This window comes from Poecilia mexicana, unplaced genomic scaffold (assembly GCF_051168715.1).
Source record: "Poecilia mexicana isolate PSO_F unplaced genomic scaffold, ASM5116871v1 scaffold_3, whole genome shotgun sequence".
Lineage (NCBI taxonomy): Eukaryota > Metazoa > Chordata > Actinopteri > Cyprinodontiformes > Poeciliidae > Poecilia > Poecilia mexicana.
This window is the reverse complement of record NW_028263372.1, coordinates 34,853,093-34,869,173: the sequence shown is the minus strand read 5'-3', so window position 1 is coordinate 34,869,173 and position 16,081 is coordinate 34,853,093. Positions and strand designations below refer to the sequence as shown.

Below are 16,081 nucleotides of genomic sequence, written 5' to 3'. Positions count from 1 at the left end.
GAGGGGATGCATATTTTGGCAGGCTCAAAATCCATATTGCCAAAAAGTGCATCCCTGTGCTAACTTGAAGAAATAATGAGTTGAGAGGGATTTCACCTTTTCTACATAATGACACTTGTTCTCTGATCTACTGCTATAAGTTTCATATCAACACGACGGATGCAAATATTTTCAGGCTCATGAATTAAAATGCCTTTAAAAATCCCTCCTGCATTAATAGACTAGAAAATTAAGCATGATATAAAACGTTGTACATAACGGGCCTCTGTTTTGTAATGCTTTTAAGCTATTATGGTGTCAAAAGAAAAAGCAGAGAATTTCAAACCATTAGCGAAGAACATTTTCAACACTGACAGAAAAAAAGTTCGACTCATGTCAATAAAGGTGTAAAAACCGTATTTATTTCAAGTAATTTGCGAAATAAAACCCACCGTTTTAGGGATTACATGGTTAAGAAACGTGAGAATGTTACAAATATCTTTAAAATTTCCTCTTCGGTCATATTTCAGTCCGTTTTCTCATCAATATGCGAGAGTTTAGAGCGATGCGCGCTCCCGCGACAGGGGATGCATTTCTGGGCAGGTATGCGTTTTTGGGCATAACACCTGTTTCGCTTCTGAGCATTTGAATGGGAAAATGCGAAAATCCAGCGATTTTGAAGAAAAAATAATCAGAATTGGTTAAGCTAAGTAAAAAATAGGTACTTTATAGTACAAACCACAGGGTGAAAATAGCAATATAAATGATTTTATTATTGTATGTTATTTTTCCATGATGACAGGTGAGGCTCTGCCTCACCTGCCTCCCCTGACCGCACGTCACTGGTTCCAACCTACATTCCCGCCACAAATAGCTGCATTTTCTACTTTGAAATGAACGGAAGTGACAGATCATGTGTTTCCGTTTCCCCGCGGAGCTCTCTTCTTCTACGTAAGCGACCCCGCCATATTGTGAGTGGCCTTGCAGCTGTGAAAAACCTCGAGAAGAACACTTAGCGCTGATATTTTAAACTTTTTCGAGCAAGATGCCTCATTCGTGTGCTGCGTTGGATTGTACAAAGCGCTGTACGGTCCAGACCAGAACCTCGGGCGTCACCTTTCACAGGTGAGGCTGAATAATCACCGTGTTTGGACTGTTTTGATGGGTTGACGTCATGAACAAAAGTGTCAACTTCCGCGCTCAAATTCCAAAATGTTCTACTCATCTTTTGATTTTATCGAGAAGTTGGCGCTCTCTTTGATGCTGTCTATGAAAACTGGGCTTTTAGAGAAATAAATCTATGTGCCAGGTTAAACTAGATAGCCCTGAACTAACCAGCTGTCCTGGACGACACTGAAGTTAGCATCCTTCTTAGCTTCAGAAAAAGGGCTATTCCGCTGCATTTAAGGATTCTGGACTACCTTCGTTGCGCTTTAGATCGAAATATAATATATTTAAAATGGTCAAACCTAGACTTAAATGTCGTATAATAATTGCACATTCTACAACACACAGTCTACAATTGGTAGAACCTCTACTTAATGCCTAAAAACTTATGAAATTGAGATTTTAAGAATTTCTTGGGGGATGGATGCGGTGGGGGGGGGGCGTGGTGGTTGCAACTTTTCGTGTTTGCAACTTTTCATGGGATTTGGCTTTTTCAACCTAGAGATAACCATTCTACACCAGTCGTAGATTCTAGAAAACATAACATCAAGAGCAACTTTTTAAAATCAAGTCCACATTAAATTGGGTACACTTCAAAAACTACAACTAAACAATATGAATATACAGTTATACAATTTGTTATTGTGAAACATTTGGTCAATTATTGAAACTCAAACAAGGATTACTTTTAAGGCTTAACTATCTTATATCTGACATTAACGCTGTTATGTTACCTCTGATTGGTTCTTTTTCTGGACTTTTATTTATATTTTTTTCTGATAAAGTATTTTTAAAGTTGAATTGAGTATATGCTCAGCTCAAACCTTAACATAACTACTTTATGCCTATAAAACAGAGTTTGATTCGTAAAACCTTGATTCATTGATTAAAAACTTTAGGTTTTGGTGTTAACTGTTCAACCGTTTTTTTTTTTAACACTCGATAGGTTCCCAAAAGAAACGAACCTGAGAAAACGATGGGTGAAAGCTGTCAGGAGGAAGGGCTTCTCTCCCAACACATCTACCAGGCTCTGCAGTGAACACTTTAAAAAGGAGGACTTTGACAGGACGGGACAGACTGTCCGACTCAGAGAGGGAGTTGTTCCTTCAATCTTCAGTTTTTCTACCCCTCCAAAAAAGGTGGGTGCATCACTTGGCTTTAAGGGTTGAAAATGTTTTCAATTAGTTTAGCAATATTCTTTGAGTATTTTGTGTTTCAAATCAGCGACGGGCAGCTAAAACAACCAAGGCTTTACCCAAGAAAGAAAAGAGTCAGGAAGTGGCGAGTGCCCCGCCTCCACCAAAACAAGAACCTCCACCCTGTCCTGACTTAGTGAGTTCTGAGCATTTCTTCTTTATTAACCCTCAGAATCAGTGGTCACTGCCTGTCTGTGTCTGGTGGTCGTGTTACCATGGCTGATCCTTGTGTCTTACTAGGACCACTCCTATGCACTGCCTCCATCTTTGGGTGATCTGAAGGTAAAACTCTGCGAGGCCTTGGAAAGAGTCGAGAGTCTGGAAAGAGAAATGAGGAACGCCAAGGATCGGGAACGGAGAGCAAAGAATGCGTTGCACGTTCTAGTGGAGGATCTGAAGGGGAAGAACCTCATAAACGAAGAACTAAAACAAAGGCTTGACTTATCATGAGATGTCAGGACGATATGAACTTGGTGAACATTTAGGTGTAACACACCTTGATAATTCTCATCTGACTTTATAGTTATTATTTTAAGTGACTCAGTATTATTTTAAGCTTTAATTTATATATAAAAACAAAAAAAAACCCTTGCCTGTCATGGAGTTCATCACTGATACCCTGCTGCTGATGATGCTGGAGCATTTTCCACATCAGAGATGCTTCTCCTCCCTTGATGGTAGCCAGGACTGCTTGGAGCGCCACTTCAGTTCAATGAGGCATCAGGTATTTTTTATCCTGTTATTCATGACTGTTTTTAATGCTAATCTCTTATGACCAGTTGACTTTGTACTGAATTTTACTATGGCAACAACCTTGATTTTTACTGTGCTCTTAGATTGATAACCATGGTAACCCAAAAGGGTTGACAAAATGCAAACATCACAATGGAACAACAAAACCACAATGCAATTACAATACAATTGACACAATACAACAATAAAAGCAACAACACCACAAGGAAAAGCCACAAGATCCAGCCAAAACACAAGAAAAAAGGCACAAAGAACCACAACACAGTCGTGTGGTTCTTTGTGCCTTTTTGTTGTGAAAAGTTTGTTGTGGTTCTACAAAGAACCACAACAAACTTTTCTTATAATAGAATTTTTGCATTTTGTTGACCCTTCTGGATAACCATAGAAAACAGTCATAAAACATTTTCGTCTTTAATAAAAACATATGTCTCTGTTTTTCAGGGGGTTGATGAAACAACCAGTCTGGTTTGGCATCTCCAAGCACATCCGGAAGCCTAAAAGCACAGCACAAGACAGTCTCCCTTCCTCTTATCCAGCTATCATCTACTCCATCAGCAGAACAGTTTCCAACCACTTTCCTTCAACGTGTCTGTTGTCTTTCATTTACAACTTGGTGCTTGATTATTTTTTTCTGTTCAGAAGAATTGGGTTCACCTCAATGAGCACATTTGAGAGGAATCACTTTGGTACCGACATCCATAAAAACCATGCTGTTGTCTTTTTATTATTGTTTTTACTTATGTCCTTGGTTGTCTTTCTTTCACAACAATGTCAAACTAAACATTCTTCAAGTTTATGGTGGACATGCAAAAAACCGAAAGACTTTTCTGCTGCAGGGGTTTTGTGGAGATGCTGTGGGTCTCTGGAGTGTGTTGTGATGCTGAAAGTGAGGCCTTAGCAGCACAAGACACAAGTTTTGGCAAACAAAAAGTTTTTTAATAAATTTTTTGATGTCTAGTCTCTTCTTCATTTTCCTCTTAACTCTGACATTTATCAACTTAAACTTTTCTGGATTTTAGTCGGCGGCTTGCACTGCTACCTTGCAGCAAGAGGATCAGGTTTTGCCCTGTGATGGATACATTTATTTCGGTCCAAATGTAGTAGTTATGCAGAAACAAGTTAGCTTTGGCCCTTAGTTACAATCAGCTTAGCATCATAAACCATCTTAACTTTAATCAAAAGTATTTACAGGTAAAATTATCCTTTTTAAATTGCTCTTCATTTAGTCGTTTATATTTTATGTTTACATTATTTTTTACACTCAAATTAAAAGCTTGGAAACTTACTTCCGGTGCAACCACATTTTCTGTCCGACGCGTAGCGGAACCTTTCTTTTTGATCCGGCTAACTATCCAACATGGCAGCGGAGGGAGACGTTGATTTGGACCTGGAAGCCGAGGAAAACTGCACCGGGAAGCCGGTGGAAAAGCCTCGGAAACATGACAGCGGAGCCGCAGATTTGGAGCGAGTCACGGACTACGCGGAGGAAAAGGAAATCTCCAGTTCGGACCTGGAAACGGTGAGACCTGCGGGCTGTAACCGACGGGCCGACCCAGAAACATGCGGCTGGAGCGGCTGCTGCTAACCGAAGAGCCCGGTTTGTTTGTCAGCGATCCTTAAAAGAAGCTCGCTTTAAAATCTCTATAAAGTTTTTCTAAAAATGACCATTAAAATATTTGAAATGTTGTGTTATCGTCAGACATTTGGTGTTAATTAGTTAGATGTTTCTTAGCTAAAGTTAAATGTAGCTTTGTTAAAATCCTTTATAACTCCTATCAAAAGTCTAGTATTATGCCAGTATTGAGTACACTTTAAATATTTACACCTGTATCTTTTTTCTTTCTTTCTTTGTACTAAATATGTCATGTGTTACACAAAACACATTTTGTTTTGCAATAATTCTAAAATAGAAAATGAAATAAAAATGTGGGACTGAGCATTAATTAGCTGTTACTGCAGCTTTAAATAAGTGAAATTTATAAATGAAATGGTAGCCAATTAAATGAGGCAGAAGTGGATTAAAGAGCTGTAGAAAAAAACCTGTCAGGTAATGTCAGAAAATAAACATGCTTATAACAAAAGTGTAGTGTTGAAATAAAATTATTTTCTTTGCTGATGCCGACTGGTTCAGCAAAGAAAAAACCATCTTAACTTTAATCAAAAGTATTAAAGTTAATACTTTAATACTTTTAAAGTATTAAAGTATTAAATACTTTAAATACTTATTTAAGTATTTAAAGTTCACAGTTAAGTGAACTTAACTGTTCACTTAACTGAACAGTTAAGTGTTCAGTTAAATGAACACTTAACTGCTACTCTTTCAGGCGATGTCGGTGATCGGAGACAGAAGATCCAGAGAACAGAAAGCCAAACAGGAGAGGTAAGATTAGTGCTGATATGACCTTTTTGTGACATATTTTCTGTTTTATCCTGAGGACTCAGGAAAAATCCACTTTAATTTGCTTTGGAGATTAATTATTGTTCTGCTTATTGTCAGAGAAAAAGAGCTGGCTAAAGTCACCATCAAGAAAGAGGATGTTGAGTTAATTGTAAGTAGATTTCATTTTCCTGTTAAGATTATATCACATATAATCAGTCAATCGTTAGCTGGTTTACATCTTATATGAAGGTGTTTCAATTTAATTTGTTTTCGACAAGGACAGAATATTTGGTTTGATGTTTGTGTGATCTGGACCGCAAACTTAAAACTCTGCATTTTATGCATAATATAGTAGTAATTAATGACAAAAAATAACTTGCGTTAATGATAAGTTTTCATTTTCCAGGTAAACTAAGATGTGGTTTTTATAGCTGCACATGCTTTGTCTATCGGTCCTTGATTTGATGAGTCGGGTGAATTTAGACGTCTCAATCTACAACGTTAAGTAATAAATACCATGGTTGGAGTATTTTTCCCCCCCTTTCGTTTTGCACCAAAATTCTTAAGAACAAGATGCATAATGATCAGATTTTTTTTTGACAAATATTTTTCCTACTGTTGCAGTAAAAGAAAAGTAGCATAAACCACTACTGAAGTATGTAGCAGTTTGCATTTGTCTGAACTCCTTTTTATTACACTGAGCTTAATTAGTTGATATCTGGCTAATTAGTCAGGCTACCTGCTCAGGTCGCAAACCTTGGCTTCTTAACCGGCATGTCGTTTCCAGCTTCCCAACCGTTTTTCTGCAGGTTTAACTCGAATTTAAAACTTCGAGTTCTTCTGAATTAAATGACAATCATAAATGTAGAGAAACCTGCAAATATTACATAGTTTTTGGGGGTTTTTGCACAGAATGAATTGTATGTGTGGCCAATAGAAGTAAGCCAGTGGCGAACACGAATGCATTACTGTAAATTTACACTTACCCATGAGTGACGCAAAAAGTTAGCTAACTAGCCCGGGTATGTTAGCGTTAGCCTCAACCGCTTCCAGTCGTAATAAAGATGTTTGTGCACGACTCAGACGTTTGCCTGAAATATAAACCAGACGGTAAAATAGTCATGCCACCATAAAATGTACGACCTGTGATTAATGTATTTCATCCAATTTATACGTTTTCCTTGCCTTGCCAGTACCGTCCTGTTCTCGATAAAAATCTCGCTTCTCACAGTTCCCCCGTTTACTTTAATTTCTCCGGTATCATTTTTAACGGGCCAATCAAAGAACAGGAGTTGATGTCGTGACCGATGACGTTGTTGTTATGCGCTGTTGTTGTCTGTAGTTTTAGCAAAGCGGAGGAATTGAACGGATTTTGAATCTTGTTTGGATCGGCTCTTCTCTCTTAGCAGTGGATGGTTGTTTCCCTACGTAATTTCCCTACATCACGGTCAAACGTTGGCCATCAGGTAATATTTAAAACCTCAGTAGAGTCCACGCTACAGGAAGTGAGATCTAGTTTTTCCAAAATAATTTAAGACGTTTTTAAGGATGTATGGACACCCTGGAAGTCATTGTACTGGCGTTGCACTGCTTCAGTGTTACCACTTTAAATGGATCAAAACTGTAAAAATGGTCTTTTTATTAATGCAAAGGAAACATATAAGGATCTAATTTCACACAGCAACTCTTTGTTTTAATTAGCATTTAATCCAGTGTGTTGCTTGTGTTTGGGATTGTAACCTTCGCCGTTTTTTTGTCGTGCAGATGTCGGAGATGGAGATCTCGCGGTCCATGGCGGAGCGCAGCCTGAGGGAACACATGGGGAATGTAGTGGAAGCTCTGGTGACTCTGACCAACTGAACACATTCTCACACTGGACTGTTTCTCCCCACCTCAAAGCTCACCAGATCAATCCAGCGGAGCTGATCCCACTCAAATCCTCCAGTTTTTTTCTTTTTTCAAATAAAAATTCATTATTGTGTAAAAACAAGTGTGTTTAATTCAAATAGCTGTACTTGTACAGACTCCACAAAAAGTAAACTGGTAGGTTATTTACAAAATTACACAAATCCAGCTGCTTCTTTAGACTTATAGGCCGATTATTCCAGCTGAATCAAAGTAGGACGATCAGTTCATGTGCTTGGAGAAGGATTGGACCTCGCAGGCTTCCCTCCAGCGCTCACCAGGATCATCTTAGGTCTTCCTCTTCTTCACGGTGGGCCGATCGAACACGTCCCTCACGCCGGCCGCCTTCTGCTTGAAGAACTTGCTGTTCTGAGCGCTTTCCTGAGCCCAGGCCGAGTCGAACGACGTCGTGTCCTGGTCCACCAGGTGGGTGTACTTGGTGCGACCCGACCGGCCAAAGTTTTTCACCTGGTCGGAGCGAAAACGGTCAGAAAATAAAAAACTGAACCTGGATAGTAAATTCCTGGTATGCAAGCGAATCTCACCTGCATGACTTTGGGTAGGATGGTTTTGTTGAAGTGATCCTCCAGAGTAGGAGCGCTGAAATCTCTCTTATACACATCCTCCTCCTCATTCTGGGAAGGAGAGCAAATGTTTAGAAGAAAAAAGCACAACAGGTGTGTCTAACACTGCCACCTAATGGGCAAGACGGGCAATGAAAAAATTACGGGTGGTTTTAGGAGTTTTCTAAGCACAGTGCCAAGTATCACATACGACTTAAATGAAATTTTACATTGTATTTTAACACCTTGAAATTGGGCCTCTGTCTCTTTAAAAACTCCTGCTCTTTCTTAACCTCCACCTTCATGAAATCATCACAACATGGCTCCTCTATTAACCCTTTAACAATGTTTCTGCCAGCGTTACTCTGAAAAGCTCCTATAAAGAGATCAGCTGATGTGCAGCTCCACCAGGTGTTTGCTAATATCTGCTGGCTAGTCTGAAGGAGCTGAACGGGTTGCTTTGTGGGCCGGAACCTCAGAAGCTTGGAAACTGCAGCTTTGAGGAGGAGCTGCACCTCGAAGGCGGGGCTAGGTCCAACCAGGCGTTTTGCACAGCTGAATGGTTGCCATGGAGATTAAAGGAGTTCTTAAACATGCATAACAAAGTCTAAGCAAAACTTCAGGTGTGTATTTGATGAGAGAATAACATAATGGAAACTGATTTGACATGATACTGCTTCTTTAAGAAAAGTTTCAGATTTTGAGCTAGAAGCCACGGAAGCACTTAACTTGTTTGGAAATAAATTCAGAAGAGAGATCTTGTTTTAACAACTTTTATATCACGTTAAAACAAGAAAACTCAAATTTTTTAAGGTTTATATCGCTTTAAAATATGTTATAGTTAAAAACAACAGAACAACAAAATGTCTTAGGATGTTTAAGTCTAGAACAGGAGTATAAAAATTCATTTTCATTTTGGTTTTTAAAGGGCCGGTTGTAGCAGAAAGTATTGATAAACTACCCAATAACAAATTGCTAATATTAATAAACAGCTAACTCATTAGGATGTGGTCCTGCTCACCATGAAGAACGCTCCTCTGTGGTAGTACTTCTGCAGGAACTTGTATTTGCCCTTCTGGGCCTTGTTGGTGACGACCTTGCCGCTGTTCCGAAGCTCCGCCCGCCGCTCCTCCTCCGTCAGGTTGTGGAATCGTTCGATCTCGGCCTTCTCCTTCTCCATCCTGAAGACAGACCCAATCACCACCCTGCTCTGCGTCTCACCGACTCCATCGGATCCGTTTACTCACGTTTCTCGTGCCTCTCTGTCCCTCTTGATGCGCTTCAGCTCTCGGACCTTCCAGGCCTCGTACTCTTCCTCCTCGTTCTCTCCGTCCGTGTCCAGCGCTTCCAGAGCGGCCAGCGTGCGCCGGTTCTCCTCGAACTCCTTCTTGGCCTCCTCCTCGACAATCTTGAGGGTGTAGCGGCGGCGCTCCTCCGCCTGCCGCTTGGCCTCGGCCTCCAGCTCCCTCTGCTTCAGCTCCTCGGCTTCGCGCTCCGCCACCGTGATTCTGTCCTTCCTGTCCACCAGTCAGAGTTTGACAAGTTATGGACTCATTACTTCCTGATATTCAACCAAATGTTCAGAATAATTTCAAACAATTTGAGTAATTTTACTACTGTCTAAGTAACACAAGTGAAACACATCACTTTTATAAAAATCTCACATTTTTCGATAAAGTTTTTTGCATTAGGATGAGGTTCTTTGTGTCTGTGTTGAAATTAGCATGGAAACACTTTTTGTCATCATGAGTCACATGATCAACAACCGAATGTTGCTACTGACAGAAACAACAGGAAGTGGTTGGATGAGGATGATGCTGCATGTTTTCTAATGACTTATCTTGTCAACAAACTTATTCACATGTGATTCTATTTGCCTTTCTTATTTAACGGCAACATCACAATTACAAAGTTGTGTTTTTTTGACATCAACAGAATATCAAACATTTGTATTAGAAACAAAAATACTGATAAATTACTGATGCCTTTATTTCCAGAAACATCTTTACACTGCAGAAACAACATTTTAATTTTTGTGCACATAACTTTCTATTCTTCAAATATGACAAAACTAACTTACAACTTTTCAGAAACATATACGAGCTTGATTTAAGTAAATAATTAATATTGATAAAAAAGTTCGCTGACAGATTATTTCACTTAGAACATGGAAAAATGTTTTGTTATAAGTGAAAATCTACCAGCGGGACTAGAACTTTTTCATCAATATTAAGGAATTATTAGATAAAGCTCCTACATCTTCCTGAAAAGGTACTTGTAAGTTAGTTTTTATTTATTTTATATTTCTGAGACATCTGCACTAGAACCTGGACCAACATGCTTGGGAAGATTTTGTTTTTGCAGTTTTCAGAGTTCTTACTTGCGAATAAAGACCGGTTTGAGTCGCGGCTCCGCCTCGTCCTCGCTGTCCGTGTATTCCTCGTATTCTGACTCCGACTCGGACTCCGCCCCCGACTTCACCTCCTCCTCCACCTCCATCACCTCCATTTCCTCGTTCTTCCGCTCCATCGCTCGCTGGCGCATCATCGCTCGTCGCCGCTCAATTTCCTGCAGAACGATGATCAGACAGTGAGAATTTGACCAACGTGATGAAAAGGATAAAAAACCCAGAGGCGTTTGTGTAATGCTAACCTCATCATCCACTTCTTCCTCCTCCTCTTCCTCCTCGCTGCTGTCTTCGCGCTCAGGATGCCACGTTCCCTCATCCGAGTCCTCGCTGCTCTCGACCACGACTTCAGGCTCAACGATCTGCCTGTGCCTCGCTAACCTGAGAACCAACGAGTGAGAAACGTCTTCACTCTGCAGAATTCACCGGTAGTTTGAGTTACAGCTGAGTGCCGGGGCGGTACCTCTCCTCCACATCCTCGGAGGTCCGGTTGAGCAGACGCCGGAGACGCGGGTCGGAGACGTCCTCCTCCAGTGGCTCCACCTCCGGCTCCGCCTCCACCCCCTTCTTCACAAACTTGAACTCCTCGTCTTCCTCGTCTGAAGACTCCATGGGGGCGTAGTCAGGACGCTTACCGGACACATAGCGCTTCACCTTCACCTTCTCCATGGTGAGCTCACCTGAGTAACGCACATTAACAAGATGGCTGACATTAAGTTAATCTGAATACAGTCAGAAGTCATTGATCCAATCTTTAACCACGACTACTGATTCCCTTGATTTCTTTCTGCCTTCCTTTGCACCACAGTGAAAAATCTCAAGAATTTAAGATCAACAATTATTTGGGGCTTTAAATTATTGGTGCAGAAACACATCAGTTTGTACAACTTTAAAATCAACAAAACTCAAATCTTACACTTTTCCCTCAACAGCTGTGAAGGTTTACTAACATTTATTTTGTGATGTCAGTTGCATTGTCTAATGACTTATGCAAATAAAAACAGCATATAAAACCAAACCTTGATGTTAGAGCATAACAAAGACAGGATCTCAATTGAAAACAAATATAAAATTACACAAAACATGATTAAAATAAAGCAAATCCAGTTTAAGTTCTAACATCACTCTTAATTAATAAAGTTATAATATAAGTTAGTCAGCTTGTGTCTGTGTTTTTAGACCTGAAACATTACTAGACATGCACATATCTTACACAGAAAACAGTAAACTTCATAACAGGAATTAACAACAGACTTTAGTCAAACATTTTTAATCTACTTAACAGAACCATGAGGAAACTCCTAGTGGAGATGTTAAAGAATTTTTGGTGTTTTTCATGATTTTTGGGGCTGTCTGGACATCTGATAGATTAATAAGGTGCCTGACATCATCTTACCACATGTATAAACAGATACCTAAAGAGCAAAAAATAAACAACTGACTTAACACCTTAAAATCAAAATAAAAACATAAAATAAATATTTAAATGTGCAAATTCTAAGCTTGACACTCAGAAATAACATCAGACGTGAGTTTGACATCCATCCTGACCACAATTGACCAGCCTGTTTGCAGCCATCGGCACCGTGCGGCATCTGGACATATTAACACTTTCTAAAGCCTAAAAATCAGGATGCTCATATTTTAAGACATAAAATATTGCTCTTCATAACAACTTATCTAACATTACGTCTTTATCAAACCAGCTCTAACACTGTAACTTGTTCATTTCGTGTATTGTGTGCCAACAGTGACATTAGCTGATGCTAATGTAGCTGAATGGCTAACCAACAAAAGCTCACCTTTCTCGTTCCAGATGGGAACGGCACCGGCCGTGGACTGGATCGGCGGAAGCTTCATGTTGGCGGCTTCGTGACTAGACATGATTGCCTGGTCAACGATAAACGAGCCGACAGAAGAAAAATGAAAACGATATTCCAACTAGCTACTCTAGCTCGTTGCTGCTGCAAAACGGAAGTTCAACAGAACGCGTGAACGGACAGGAAGTGGAATTGTTCCGACAAACGTTTCCGCCGCTGCCGAAGCACACGTAGCTTTACATTAATATTTTATAATTATTTATTTCATCCTAGTGGCGCGGAATGTGAATTTTTAAAAAAATATTCAATGTATTTTAGAGGAAAATCTTGAGATAAAATATTCAATGAGAGAAAGTTGTAGATTTAGTGTAGATTTACGCCCCCCAGTGGTTGTTGAAAACAACGCAAAAGAAAATGTTAAAAAAATTATTTTCCTGGTTAAATAGTAATATTGATTAGAATATACAGTTGATAAGTTGATAATGATAATAAATGGCAATATTACTATTACTGTTATTAGTATTATTCCATTTTATCAGTCATACATACCAATTAAACATTATTTTTGCTGCTAAGCATATTTTCCTCCTATATTCTTCCGTGTAACAGCAAACAGCATAAATGGAATTACAATTTCAACTCACTTTGAATCCTGTAAATGGAGGTCGTTTATTTTTCACGCTTACATAAGATTGTAAAGTTGAATTCACTAAATATAATTTTGCTCCTACTTGAATAAAAGGAAATAAATAAACACATAAATGATCTATTTAAGGCTCCTGAGCTCAGGATCCATAAGGTTCTACTTGAAAACCAACAAACTGTTAAATAAAAATTCTTCCTCTTTCTTGGAGGTGTACACTAGCCATCTTAAATGCTGACAAAGATTATCAAAGACACTTGTGTCAAATTTCTTTTGGGTACCTCTAAAATGACTTAATTTAAACATTTATTTTTAAATCTTTCGTTGTTCACCTTATAACATTAGCAAAAAAGACATATTTACTTGGAATTTTACTTGCAGTAAAATTCCAAGTAAATATCTCCCAGTATACAGTATGTGTTTGTAGACGTAAAACTGGAGTAATTTTATTGGCAATTCTTTAATATATTTGCCCCGAGGATATATTTCACTTCCCTTTGTGCCCAAAATGAATGTTTATCTTTTAGTGGCTGATGCATAAGGTGTCACAATAAATGGTGGGGAAGTTTGATGAAAGAAAAGAGCCAGGAAAATGTTGCGTTCTTAATATTCAGAAATAAAATCACAGTTACATGTTACATGTTACTAAAGTACACAGCAGACATAGCACATGGCACAAAATATGGAAAAAGGATTATTTTTATGGCTTGTAAATGATATTGCATCTGATTAGTGATGTAAACGGTCCGTTCTCCAGCGCAGTGAGGCGGTTCTTTCAGAGTTGAACTCCTCTCTGTTTGAACTGATCCTCCAGCTTCTCCTCCAGAGCAGAGTTAGTTCCTTTCAGACCTTTAACCACCTCAGCGGCCCAAACAAAGTACTCCTGGACCCGCTCAGCCGACCAACCTGCCGGAGAAACAAGAAGAGGGTTAACATGTGAAAACTGAATATAGAAGCTTTCATGGACATGAATGTGGATGTTTTGTGTTTTAACTTTAAAGTTAAAAAAATGTTTTCTGGACACTAAAACTGCACTTGAAGTGAATAAATGGTGGTGCCACTGAAGCAGAGCCTTTGGTCTTTACCAGGACAATGGTTTAGGATTGATCAATTATCAATTGTCTGGTGAAAGTATTCACATCTCTTGAACATTCTTTACAATTTGTCTTGTAACTAAAACTTAAATGTATTTCACATGGACATCAGGTAATTGTCAATAGTTGTGAAACAATGCCTTGTTCACTGCAAAAACACAAAATCCTGCAAAGTATTTTTTACCTAATTTCTAGCGCAAATATTTTAGTACATTTGAAAAAAGGACTAAAATATCTTTAAAGTTACTTTTCAGCAACATCTGTTTTAAGTCAATCATTTTCTGAAATTGATTAAAAAGAATTAGTTTCACTGGGAGATTATTTAGCTTGTAACATGGGAAACTGTTTTGCTGCAAGTGAAATAATCGCCCAGTGGAAATAGCTTTTTTTCATCAATTTCACAGAATTATTGACTTTTTCATCGATTTTAGGAAATTATTGTCATATCTTGCTGAAAAGCTACTTGTAAGTTAGTTTTTCTTATTTTCAGCGCACTAAGGTATTTACACTAGAAAGTAAAGCAAAAATACTTTGTAAGAATTCGTGTCATTGCCATGTTTTTAGGAATAAAGCTGAAAAGTGCGGTGTGAATTTGTAGAAGCATCTTTCGTCTTTTGGAGAAATGTCTCTTCCAGGTTTGCAGACCTTTGTGAGAGCATTGCTAAGTAGATAAATAAACATTTCTAGATGTCAGATTGGAAGTAATGAGGGTATTTTAATAACGCTGGAGAGCTGAGCAGCAGGACAGAATTGCACATAATCAGTAATCTTGAAGTGTTTGTGCACTAAATCTGCAATATTCACTTTAAAAAAGAACAACAACAGCTTCCACAGATAAAGATGTTTTGTTTTCAGGTGCTGACCGACAGGCGTGCAGGCGTTCAGGTCCCTCAGGTTGTACAGCTTGTCAGCCAGTTTCACCAGTTTAGCTTGTTGGCTGCAGTGAGGTGCATGCTCCACCTGCAGGCGCTTCCTCTCCTGCTTCGGCAGACTTTTGTCATCTGTCACCTCCTGGACAATTCGAGCTACGATTGGTCCAAATTTGTCCTCCAGCTCCTCTGGGGTGGTGTCTGTGTCCTCTACGGTGTCGTGAAGCAAAGCAGCCTGCATGTCAGAGGCAAAGGGCTTAGCATGACAAGAAGGGCCGAATGTATCAGAGAGATGACAGATGAGGACGTACTTGTAAAACCTCGATATCTGTGACTCCTCCCTCATAGCTGAGGATTCTTGCTACACCTGAAACACAGAAGCGCATCAGACATGTTAGAGGTTTCAGCTTAAGGGGAAATATAGTAAACACAAAACTCTAACAGGTGGCATCATCACTGCAATTATCAAGTACTGATCGTGCATAAAAGTGGAATGCTGACTGCAGATGTACAGATATAAATTATGCTTTATGATTCCACATCCCATATTCATTGAAGTTTGCAGACATTTAATTTTGTGCAACTTTTTAAAGTTCCTAAAACATCACTTCAGTTCCTCTTTCTAGTGTTTTTATTTAGCTAATAATTTCTCTCTCTGTAAAATAACTTTAAACAACAGAAGAGAGTTGGGTCAAAAAGAATTCAGATTTTTAATGTAAGAATTTTTACTCACATATCTGTCATTAAAGTCGGAATTATGAGATTAAAGTTAGAATTTTGAGAAAACAATGTCAGAATATTAAGATTAAAGCCAACATTCTACGATTTAAATCAGAATTCCATTTTTTTCAGTGGTTCTAATTCTCTTCCGGTTTGAACAGCACGGAATTAGATCCTTTATGGATCGGCTACAGTTTTTAAGATCATTGCTGATGTTTTCCCGTCTTGGGATCTTGTTGTCGAACTCGGCATTACCATTGAAAGGACGGGAATTTGCTATCAAGTAATATAAAACTAAATATTTTTTTTTCATATTGGTCTTTTTCGGCTGTATAATGTGAATTTTCACCAAATAAAGTTAAATTCCCCTTGTAATATAATCCCTACCAACCGATTGGATGATTAATGTACGGCGTTTCTTCTGGATCTTTACGGCGTTGTTTACGATGTTTTTCCGCAGCAAAATTAACGGTTTCTAACAATAAAGCCGCTTCTGAATCCATAGCTAAATGTAAATAAAGGAGTTGGTTGAGTTAGCGTAGGTCCGCCCTGTACTGGGTCCGGACGGAAACACCAGCTCACATG

The 16,081-nt window shown here is 39.0% G+C and overlaps 4 protein-coding genes across 4 annotated transcripts; 2 read left to right on the top strand and 2 right to left on the bottom strand.

The window, feature by feature from the left end:
• Positions 1-894: 894 nt before the first annotated feature.
• LOC106911681 (THAP domain-containing protein 6-like) lies at positions 895-4,052 on the top strand. Its single transcript, XM_014978492.2, has 5 exons — positions 895-1,104; positions 2,093-2,285; positions 2,371-2,478; positions 2,583-3,066; positions 3,537-4,052. The coding sequence occupies exons 1-4, from the start codon at positions 1,025-1,027 to the stop codon at positions 2,790-2,792; spliced, it is 591 nt and encodes a 196-aa protein (XP_014833978.1). The 5' UTR covers positions 895-1,024; the 3' UTR covers positions 2,793-3,066; positions 3,537-4,052.
• A 367-nt stretch (positions 4,053-4,419) lies between these two features.
• hypk (huntingtin interacting protein K) lies at positions 4,420-7,465 on the top strand. The gene is made up of 4 exons (XM_014978493.2): positions 4,420-4,614; positions 5,420-5,475; positions 5,593-5,644; positions 7,240-7,465. Exons 1-4 carry the CDS (start codon positions 4,453-4,455, stop codon positions 7,333-7,335), a joined length of 366 nt encoding a protein of 121 aa, XP_014833979.1. The 5' UTR covers positions 4,420-4,452; the 3' UTR covers positions 7,336-7,465.
• mfap1 (microfibril associated protein 1) lies at positions 7,449-12,351 on the bottom strand. The gene is made up of 8 exons (XM_014978491.2): positions 12,153-12,351; positions 10,814-11,030; positions 10,596-10,731; positions 10,324-10,511; positions 9,191-9,460; positions 8,965-9,124; positions 7,926-8,015; positions 7,449-7,848 (listed from the first exon to the last, which is right to left on the bottom strand). The coding sequence occupies exons 1-8, from the start codon at positions 12,232-12,234 to the stop codon at positions 7,669-7,671; spliced, it is 1,323 nt and encodes a 440-aa protein (XP_014833977.2). The 5' UTR covers positions 12,235-12,351; the 3' UTR covers positions 7,449-7,668.
• A 1,052-nt stretch (positions 12,352-13,403) lies between these two features.
• On the bottom strand, positions 13,404-16,075 carry hddc3 (HD domain containing 3). The gene is made up of 4 exons (XM_015011673.2): positions 15,888-16,075; positions 15,088-15,143; positions 14,771-15,011; positions 13,404-13,719 (listed from the first exon to the last, which is right to left on the bottom strand). Exons 1-4 carry the CDS (start codon positions 15,997-15,999, stop codon positions 13,589-13,591), a joined length of 540 nt encoding a protein of 179 aa, XP_014867159.2. The 5' UTR covers positions 16,000-16,075; the 3' UTR covers positions 13,404-13,588.
• Between the last annotated feature and the right edge of the window lie 6 nt (positions 16,076-16,081).

What these genes read in the sequence shown, in the direction of transcription:
- mfap1 (XM_014978491.2), bottom strand. Translation starts at nt 12,234, where the DNA reads ATGTCTAGTCACGAAGCCGCCAACATGAAGCTTCCGCCGATCCAGTCC. An exon ending in AGGAAGAAGTGGATGATGAG is followed by an intron (nt 10,512 to 10,595) that starts GTTAGCATTACA and finishes ATCGTTCTGCAG; the next exon opens with GAAATTGAGCGGCGACGAGC. An exon ending in TCCTACCCAAAGTCATGCAG is followed by an intron (nt 7,849 to 7,925) that starts GTGAGATTCGCT and finishes CGCTCCGACCAG; the next exon opens with GTGAAAAACTTTGGCCGGTC.
- hypk (XM_014978493.2), top strand. Translation starts at nt 4,453, where the DNA reads ATGGCAGCGGAGGGAGACGTTGATTTGGACCTGGAAGCCGAGGAAAAC. An exon ending in CAGAAAGCCAAACAGGAGAG is followed by an intron (nt 5,476 to 5,592) that starts GTAAGATTAGTG and finishes GCTTATTGTCAG; the next exon opens with AGAAAAAGAGCTGGCTAAAG. An exon ending in AAGAGGATGTTGAGTTAATT is followed by an intron (nt 5,645 to 7,239) that starts GTAAGTAGATTT and finishes TTTGTCGTGCAG; the next exon opens with ATGTCGGAGATGGAGATCTC.
- LOC106911681 (XM_014978492.2), top strand. Translation starts at nt 1,025, where the DNA reads ATGCCTCATTCGTGTGCTGCGTTGGATTGTACAAAGCGCTGTACGGTC. An exon ending in TCGGGCGTCACCTTTCACAG is followed by an intron (nt 1,105 to 2,092) that starts GTGAGGCTGAAT and finishes AACACTCGATAG; the next exon opens with GTTCCCAAAAGAAACGAACC. An exon ending in TTTCTACCCCTCCAAAAAAG is followed by an intron (nt 2,286 to 2,370) that starts GTGGGTGCATCA and finishes GTTTCAAATCAG; the next exon opens with CGACGGGCAGCTAAAACAAC.
- hddc3 (XM_015011673.2), bottom strand. Translation starts at nt 15,999, where the DNA reads ATGGATTCAGAAGCGGCTTTATTGTTAGAAACCGTTAATTTTGCTGCG. An exon ending in GTACATTAATCATCCAATCG is followed by an intron (nt 15,144 to 15,887) that starts GTTGGTAGGGAT and finishes TCTGTGTTTCAG; the next exon opens with GTGTAGCAAGAATCCTCAGC. An exon ending in GAACGCCTGCACGCCTGTCG is followed by an intron (nt 13,720 to 14,770) that starts GTCAGCACCTGA and finishes TTTCTCCGGCAG; the next exon opens with GTTGGTCGGCTGAGCGGGTC.